The 9,262-nt window shown below is 32.9% G+C and overlaps 2 protein-coding genes across 2 annotated transcripts; one reads left to right on the forward strand and one right to left on the reverse strand.

Annotated features, from left to right (window-relative positions):
- The first annotated feature begins 1,853 nt into the window (after window positions 1-1,853).
- Window positions 1,854-7,936, forward strand: LOC141691991 (uncharacterized). Its single transcript, XM_074496738.1, has 8 exons — window positions 1,854-2,222; window positions 3,263-3,404; window positions 4,742-4,833; window positions 5,036-5,126; window positions 5,988-6,187; window positions 6,742-6,780; window positions 7,219-7,478; window positions 7,564-7,936. Exons 1-8 carry the CDS (start codon window positions 1,941-1,943, stop codon window positions 7,712-7,714), a joined length of 1,257 nt encoding a protein of 418 aa, XP_074352839.1. The 5' UTR covers window positions 1,854-1,940; the 3' UTR covers window positions 7,715-7,936.
- An 8-nt stretch (window positions 7,937-7,944) lies between these two features.
- On the reverse strand, window positions 7,945-8,669 carry LOC141690848 (17.8 kDa class I heat shock protein-like). The gene has a single exon (XM_074495607.1). It carries the CDS (start codon window positions 8,570-8,572, stop codon window positions 8,105-8,107), a length of 468 nt encoding a protein of 155 aa, XP_074351708.1. The 5' UTR covers window positions 8,573-8,669; the 3' UTR covers window positions 7,945-8,104.
- Window positions 8,670-9,262: the final 593 nt, after the last annotated feature.

The following is a 9,262-nucleotide window of genomic DNA, read 5'->3' on the forward strand; positions in this document are numbered from 1 at the left end:
TTTCAGGTTTCGTCTACGATTTCGAGTTGGATAAAATTGATGTTCGAGGATCTTAGGATTGGAGTAGATTGACTTTTGGACTTCCGTTAGCTGCGCTTTTGTAGTAGTCAGCTCTGTAATAGAATTTTTGATTAATAATTGGATTTTGTATTAGTTTTGATTTAGAGTTAATGGTCCGGAAGTGCGGGTCGTTACAGTTGCCAATCTATTGGAGTTTTATGGTTGCTAAGAGATTGTCTACCAAGGTTGCCAACACTTGACAACTTCCTAAAATGATTAAAATACATATTCAAATGCAAATAGTTTATATTAATAATGCATTTTTTAGTTTATGAGTCATTACAATTTAATTTAAGGGAGCACATAAGCAACAATTAAGGGTTGCTAACTATTGGAGTAGAATGTTGCCAAGTTGATAATTTCGTAAAATTGGTAACCAGTTTGACAACCCCTTATTAGAGATACTCTACAGGCTCTTGAGTTACTCTAACCCGTGCATGTGAAGGTTTTTCACTGTATAATTTAACAATGAGTTTTGCGGGGTTTGAATTTCATAATTTATACAAATGATATAAATTATTTTTTACTTGCTTCTTCCATTAGAACTGCTCTTATAATCAACACTTAAATCTCCTTATTAAATTTAGACAAGAAAACAAATTCTATACTCTGAAAATCAGAAGACACAATAATTTGCAAATTCAGAGATGGCCTTCACCTCTTGTTGACCATTTGACCACTAACATATTTTTAGGATATTTAGAGAGATATTGCGGAGATTTTTTTTTCACTTTAATATTTTGTACAGAAATATATATTGTACTTTTATAAATAATACAAAATTTAATTTATACATAAATATTTCCTTAAACTATAAATTTAATATTGATTGTTAGTCCCCCACAAAAAAATATGAAAAGTTTTTCTAATAATTAATCACACATATAAATAGCAGAAGTCGAATTCTTGACATCCCCATACAAATAAAAATTCAACCACTGCACACCGTTCATTTTGCTAAAATATTAAATGTTGGTGAAACGAATGGATAATTTTTATCTATTAGGTAAATCTCGATAAATTAATATCATCGGGACTGAAGAAAATTTATTAATTGAAAATTAATTAATTGATAAATTAATAATTTATTAATTTATCGACATATTAATAATATAATAATTTATCGATACGTATCGTTTAAAAAAAATTAACAAATATTTCCAAATATATATACTAAAAAAATTACTGATTATCGTGTGGAAATGGACGTAGAAAAGGTTATTAATTATCGTGACGAAAATTAATCAATGACAAAATTGTTTGGATGATGTACAAATCAGTGTTACAATAATTAGAAAAAATATGACGCGAAATATGACAATATTAAGTATTAAGCTTGAGTCGGTCTCGGAAATTGATTCCCTCGAAGGAACCATGACAATGCATAAATTTATCTTGCAATATTTAAACACTACACCACAATTCCATAATGCATTAATAGGATACACAATAAAATATATGGAAAAATAAATTTTAAAAAAAAGTTACAGTAAAATTTTATTTTAAAAAATATATATAATTTTGTTGTAAGATAAAATTATTAATTGATATATTAAATGGGACTTATATATATTCATAAATAACATATTTTATAAAATTTAACGAATTATCAATTTATATTAAAAATACTGAATAAAAATTACATAAAATTATTAATTAATCAAAATTATTAATTTATCGAATATTAATTTATAGGGCATCAACCCTATCACAGGCCTCGAGCCTTAAACCATATCAAAATAATCCGGGTCAAACTTTGTATCCAAACCCACAACCCGTTTCAAGAAACCCGAAATCTCCCTTAAACCCTTGTTGCAGCTGCAAACCCTTAATTCCATACATCTACTTACATCAATCTGTATCTATCACCCCCCTCAAAAATGGTGAGCCAAAGACAAAGATTAGCAAAAAAGAAGTTCAAAGAAGCAAACCCAGATAAGTTCCCTAAACAAGAACCAACTCCACCTAAAAACCCAGACAAGAAGAAGAAAAACAAGCCCAAATTCAAGAAAAAGTCAGACCCAAATAAGAAAGTTTCAACTCATAAAAAACACCCACTTAGAGTTCCTGGAATGAGGCCTGGTGAGAGCTGTTATATTTGTAAAGAAGTTGATCATATTGCCAAGAATTGCCCTCAGAAAGCTCAGTGGGAAAAGAACAAGGTTTGGTTTTTCGAAAACTCGACCTTTTTTCGGAATGATATCTTCTGTTTTTTGAATGTAGTGTGGTTCATTTGTATGTTTATGTGATTGTAAATTGAAATTGTTTAGCTGGGATTGTAACAAAATGCAGCCTTTAGTTATTTTTGAAAAGATGTTATGAAGATTCTTAACAAATTTCGAGTAAAATGAACATTGGGTGACTATAACTGGGTAGATTTTAAGTTATGATTTGAGAGTGTGTTACTTCTAGTGGATTTGAGTACAGTTTAGATTGGTATATTTTGCGTAAATCCTTGATAATATTGGTTTTAAGTAAAGTGGCAAGCGTTTGATCATCATCATTACAATCTTTATATAAGACAAAAAGATAAAGATTTTATCTTTTTGCCAATTATGCTTACAAAACAGAAATTTTTGTATAAGTGAATGTTGACAATGTATCTTTGAAGTTTTCCGTGTTTTAATCCTAATAGTTGATGGTCTAGACGTACTCTAGTTACTTATTCAAAGTTCAAGTTGAATTGGACGATTTTTGATGTTTGATAAAAAGAGGCGCGGACACTGCTTCTCCTTTTGGCAGCTAGTGTGGCATCACATTTCTTTTCTCTGTGAAAGGCGGTGAAGGATTTTATTTAAAGTGGAATAAATTATGAAATCAACAAAAATTGTTTTTAGCAGTTGCTTTTGTGTGACTGTTGGGAAGATAAACCCTTTAGTGTACATGCATCATTTCGGGCTTGTACAGGGTCCAACGAAAAGCGAAATTCGATGAATTTTATTTGAACAATTTTTGGGCTTTTATACAAGTCTAACAAGTGCAAAAACAAAAAATGTTGTTGTAGAAATCTCCTTCTCTTAGGATTTAATCCAACACTTCTTTCATGCATAATTTCAATAGTTTTAAATTTCCAATGTTCACTATACGTGTATACCGGTGAATGTTCTATTTATCACTGGAGTAATTATTGTAGATATTATTTATATAAATTTTTTAAGAACGAGATTTTAATGGCGACGCAAAATTCCTCTGATGTTTGTAGATATGTTTATCGTGCCGACAACGTGGCCATAGTCTTAAAAATTGTCCAAACAAGAATGACCAGACAGTGGATAGGAAACTATGTTACAATTGCGGAGGATCTGGGCATTCTCTTGCAGAATGCCCTCAACCGCGTGAAGAAGGTATTACAGTTTGCATTATACTAGCTAAAAATAATGTTGCATAATTTTATTTATGGCTTGTGTTCTCTTCTAGACTATTAGTAGGCTTAGTCGAGCTAATTGGACTGAACTAAACTAAACTAACATGATATTTCGGCTTCTGTGCTTTCAACATTAAAGAATTATAATGGTTGCTAATAACTTACTTTTCCATTATTTAGCGATTTCAGTCTATGCTTCACGTAACTATGTGCTTGCCCTTGGGTATATACTGTTCATTTTAACCTGGGACTAGGCCCTTGAATGACCCTACTCTTAGCTTTAATTTAAGATTTTGAATCTCTATAATAGTTCAAAAACTTCAATTAAGAAAGTTATATATTCTGTAACTTTTGTATAGTACTATTACTATAACTGCAAATATATAGGTGCTAGTTACATTATCATCAGGTATGTGCACAAAATATTCCCATGATCAAATTAGCATGATCTAGTAATCTATATTACTAACTTGCATATTAGCTTTACTAAAAATAATTGCATAAAAGTCATTATTCTTTGGCATTTATGTTTACGTGATTGATGAGTTAGCACCAGTTCAAGACATGACAGTAGTGAAATTCCATACCGCTCAGATTGACTATAATATGATCGGAGATTAGATGAATAGGTTTTGCCTATCGTGTAGCGTGAGGGAACCACATTTTCATAGTGTATACGCACAGGTTTTGCCTCTCAAATATCGTGAGGGAACCACAATTTCATTTCGGCTAGTCAACTTTGGGCAGGTTTTGTCTAGCTGTGTAGTGTGTACTCTTCATTGCTATGCACTGTTTTCTCTTTTAGTATTATTATTGAAAAGTCTCCCAGTCGTCTGTGGTGGGATAAATAAGAGTGTGATGATTTGGGACGTAAAAATATAATAATAGATTACATAAATCTGGCATACGCTTGTCCTCTACTGTAGTTTTCGTTGCAATATTAGTGTGTCGAATTTATTTCATATTTTAAATAGGTCAACGTTGACACTTGGCAGTATTTCGATTCTTTCTTTGGAATTTGATTAGATGTTGAATTATGTACTGATTGACTGATTGTAGTAGAACCATGGCAGTAGTATTGCTGGTAGCAGAAAATTGTATAATCTTTTGCCAATTAAAGTATTGTGTATGTGATTTTCTTTATATATTATGTTGAAAGGCAAGGTGCAGTCCATGTTACAGAGTACGTGGGATGATAATATTATTTGGAGGATAAATTAGAGCAAAGCTGGTATTTAGTTATATAAATATTTTTATAATTTATGCATGGCGATTCACCATGGCACTTCTCATAAATGCAACATTTGACTAGTGCAGGGGGCACAAAATTTGCAAATTGCTTCATCTGTTCTGAGCGTGGACACTTGAGTAAAAACTGCCCAAAAAACACTCATGGGATCTATCCAAAGGTACCATTTTTACCATGAGATTTTGTGATATCTTTGTAATATTTTGCACCATCTTTATATCACTATTCTTACTCTTTCCAGTTTCCTACTGCCAGTGTACAAATTGACCCTTTATTTCTCTCATATCTTTCATTCAATTGGATGTCAGACATACCTGGAAAGGAAAGACTTAGACTGACTTTTTTCGTTTAATTTTCTGTAGGGCGGTTGTTGTAAAATATGTAGCGGTGTGACACATTTGGCGAGAGATTGTCCTAACAAAGGCATCAGAAGTACTGGGATTGGAAAAATATGTGAGTTTTTCGATAGTGCTTTGCTTTTATGGTGAAATTTACCCCGGTATATATCTTTGATCTATGTGGAAGACTATCTACAGTATTCTACTTTCGAACTCTGCAAGAGATATATAATTTACATACTATCATCATCAAACAATCCCTAAATAAAATTATAAACCAGCTCTCTCTTTTTTTTGCCAAGGAAGACGAGATAATGTGAAGTACATATGAAAAGTTTTGTCTTGCCATCCTACCTCAGTATGTTTGACTCTAAAATGTACTAGTTTGACTCTCAAATTTATATTTGCTGTAAGCACACGTGTTTTAGACTTCTCATTAATTTCTTATTGAAGGAAAGTTTCTTTTGGTTAAACAGACCCAATGTAATTTTTGGGTGAAGTCACTTAACTTTAATACTCCATATTACAACCAAATTGATCGTCATTGCTGTAAACACATGACGATGTTCAACTGCACCACATGGTTTCTGTGAAGAGTAAATATTAAAAGTTCATATAGGATGATTTCTCAAAAATTATGTACACATAGTATTGCCCTTTTTTACTGGTGCTTGAATTTGGTAACTGACAGCATAATTTTTCTGTATCATTGAAATAATACATTGTAATCTCACATCTCTTGTTTTCAATTTTTTCTGCCATCGTTTTAGCCATTGTAAACTAACAAATCACGAAATTCATAATTCTGCACTCGCTTAACTGTTAGTCCTGTTCTCATTTTGGAAACTGAACATTATATTGAAAATTAAATTCTTCAAGTGTTTTGCATCTCTAACAAAAATATACAAGTGTTATTTTTTGTCCATCCATTATGCAATCTAATTCGATTTATGCTCGCCAATTTTGTTCTTTTCAGCAGCTAGATTAGAAGATAGACCCACAGGGCAGGTGACAAAGCTCACCAGTGGTGATGATCTTGACGATGATTTTACGATGGAAGATGCTCATGCAGGCAATGCAGAAGAACCCATCAATGAGAAAATTCCATCTCTGGTCCCAGAAAGCACTGAAAAAACAAAGAAGAAACATGGACCCAAAGTTGTAAATTTTGTCGGTTGATGAACATCCTTTTTTGGCTTCAACGAGTACACACTGGTCTGTCTGTGCTTCCGGTGAACTACCGTTTTTGGCTTGAATGAGTAATGCTGTTTGCTCTTCCGCAGTTTGCTATATTGCAATGTTTTTACATGTACCAGATAATATATTGATTTATCTTTCATAGAATCAGCTGTCATATTTTTTTTTTAATATTAATCCCTCAATGTTTAATACACTTTTTATTGATAAGTACTATAATTGAAGTGAAAACAATTGTAATAGTACATGAAGTACTATATTTAAAACATGTTGTAAGGAAAGTGTATTTTCTTTTACATTTTGTTAATTTGTTAAAATTGGCTCAAGGATTAATGGTTTAGCTGAAATTAGAAAATCCCAAGCTTTATTTTCACCCTCAAATAAGTAGTATTTTCTCCGCAAATGTCTCTTGCTTTTATTTGAAATGGTCCATCGGCCACCATGCCTTCCTATTGAAACGAAGGATTTCTTAATTAATTCATATTTGTGTTATACTTTCTCTTCTCTTTTATCTGATTTCTCTCTCATTTCAGGCACCGGTTGGTCTTTACCCTACGCAAAAAGACACAATGGTATGTAATAACGTCGTGAATCACTACTTCCCGGTCGGTAAAGACCCTGTTTCTTGTAGTGAAACTCGGGATAAGTATTGTGTGTGTATTCTTTGATCTTCTTATTGAATAAATTTCTAAAGATCATCCCAGAAAAGCTATTTGAGGGTGTTTGGAAACTTGCATTTCACAGGATTAATATTTGAATGTCTTGGATTTCAAATGAAATCCAAATTCATATTTTCAAACAACTTATTTGATCAAATTCAGAATTTCAAATGAAATCCAGTTTCCCAAACGGACCATTAAGGGATTTGTAAGAATGTTAATGTTAAATTTACGAAAAGGAAAACAATGTTATTTGTAGAAGAAAGATTGTGCTTGTGATTTATATGTAGCATTACAATTTAGAAGGATCGGATTGTTGATGTTTAATGTTATTTTTGGTGGTGTAACTAGGCGAATGCCGCATCTGGAATGTCTGTGCACGATGACTGTAAACTCAAGTTTATGGAATTAAAATCAAAGCGAAACTACCGCTACATCACCTACAAGATTGAAGACCAACAAGTAGTTGTTGACAAGCTCGGAGGCCCTGATGAAAGCTACGACGATTTCTCTAATTCTCTCCCAGCTGATGAATGTCGCTATGCTATCTACGATTTCGATTTCACTACTGTTGAAAATTGCCAGAAAAGCAAGATCTTCTTTGTTGCGTGGTAACAATTTTAACTAGTTTTTTTCTGTACTCTTAAAGTCAATGCAGAGGTTGTTTCAGATACGTGAGCCTGATGATTATTGCAGGTCACCGGATACATCAAAGGTGAGAATGAAGATGGTGTATGCAAGCTCCAAGGATAGATTTAAGAGAGAATTGGATGGAATTGGAGCTGAGTTGCAAGCAACCGATCCTAGTGAGATGAGCCTGGACGTTGTAAAATCCCGAGCTGTTTAAATGTCTTGAATAACTCTTGCATATAATGTTCATTCATTTTTCGTTGCCATGCCTCATCGCCTCTCTTACATTCTCTGAAATGAGGCTTGTATATTTTCTTTCCCATCTACATATGTTATTGATTATATAGTACACTCGATACTCTGCTTTGAGCGAGATATACTGTATGTTTGGTTTGGTTAGTACAGTAAATGAAATAATGATGTAGCCTAATTTGTGTTCTGTTCAGATACGATCACACATTGTTATATTTCAATGTTGAAGATGATCTATTACACTGTAATTAAGTATGTATCTTTGTACATATGACAATACTTATCAATACATCAGACTCCATTACAAAGATTTATTGTCTATTACGACAAACAAGTGCACATAATTTGATTTAGTTTAACCAGAGATATCAATGGACTTGATCTCGGGCTTCTTGATCTCCACCTTGGGGACAGTAACAGTTAACACTCCATTCTCCATACCAGCTTTCACCTCATCCACCTTTGCATTCTCCGGAAGCCTGAACCTCCTGAGAAACTTGCCACTGCTGCGTTCCACGCGGTGCCACTTGTCGTTGTTCTCTTCCTTGTCTTTGTTCCGCTCACCACTGATCTGAAGAACCTTCCCTTCTTCCACCTCTACCTTCACCTCTTCTTTCTTTAGGCCTGGAAGATCAGCCTTGAACACGTGAGCCTCCGGAGTCTCCTTCCAATCAATACGCGTATTAGCAAATGCTGCAGCCTCGGGGGAGCTACCAGAGGCTGAAATGAGAGGAAAGCCTTGGAAAGGATCCCATACGTCGAGAGAGAATGGGTCGAAAAAGTTGCTTCTTCGGCCTCCGAGAAAGCTTGGAATGATCGACATTTGCTGGAAATGGAAAAAATGTTTAATGTAGGCTCTTGGCAGTTTTTGATTGCTGTTTTCTTAAGATAATTGAATGATGCCTTTGAGGAGATGGAGCAGAGGTATTTATAGGAATATTATGAGGGATGTTTGTTTAACGCCAGGGTTCTCTGGTTTGTTCCGGAAACAAACTAGCTGGACTTGGTCTGAAAATGAATTAGCAAAGAGGCCTCTAGAAACATAAAGAGAGTTCCTCCCATCTTGTCGGTTTTATTGACACTAGAAGCACGGATGACTATCATTTCTTTATATAATTCCTTTTATTATTTTTTCTTTTCTTAACTAAATTTTAATACAATAATTTTATTTCATAAACAAATTTTACGTTTTTAAAAAATAATATATTTTTAAAAAAATTATACTTTTTTACTTATATATCTAGTTATTATTATATTTTTATATTTGACATGTATAGCCTAAATATAATATATGTATTATAATTTATTTTATTTGTTCGTTATCTGATTTTTTCACATTATAAATTTATAAAATAATATTTTAATCATACCACATAATATATATAGGGTGAAAAACCAAAATACTCATAATTTGGTAAGATTTACCCAAAATATCCACCGGCGGGAAAACCGTCCAAAATACCCACTGAATACGCATTACCATCGTGCGTATTCTATTTTTTTAAAAAAATAC

This window comes from Apium graveolens, chromosome 10, assembly GCF_009905375.1.
Source record: "Apium graveolens cultivar Ventura chromosome 10, ASM990537v1, whole genome shotgun sequence".
Classification (NCBI taxonomy): domain Eukaryota; kingdom Viridiplantae; phylum Streptophyta; class Magnoliopsida; order Apiales; family Apiaceae; genus Apium; species Apium graveolens.

Excerpts from the sequence above, each read along its gene's own strand:
- LOC141691991 (XM_074496738.1), top strand. The coding sequence starts at position 1,941 with ATGGTGAGCCAAAGACAAAGATTAGCAAAAAAGAAGTTCAAAGAAGCA. Across the intron at positions 6,188-6,741 it reads AAGTTGTAAATTTTGTCGGT|GCACCGGTTGGTCTTTACCC; the intron begins TGATGAACATCC and ends CTCTCATTTCAG. Across the intron at positions 6,781-7,218 it reads CTACGCAAAAAGACACAATG|GCGAATGCCGCATCTGGAAT; the intron begins GTATGTAATAAC and ends TGGTGTAACTAG.
- LOC141690848 (XM_074495607.1), bottom strand. The coding sequence starts at position 8,572 with ATGTCGATCATTCCAAGCTTTCTCGGAGGCCGAAGAAGCAACTTTTTC.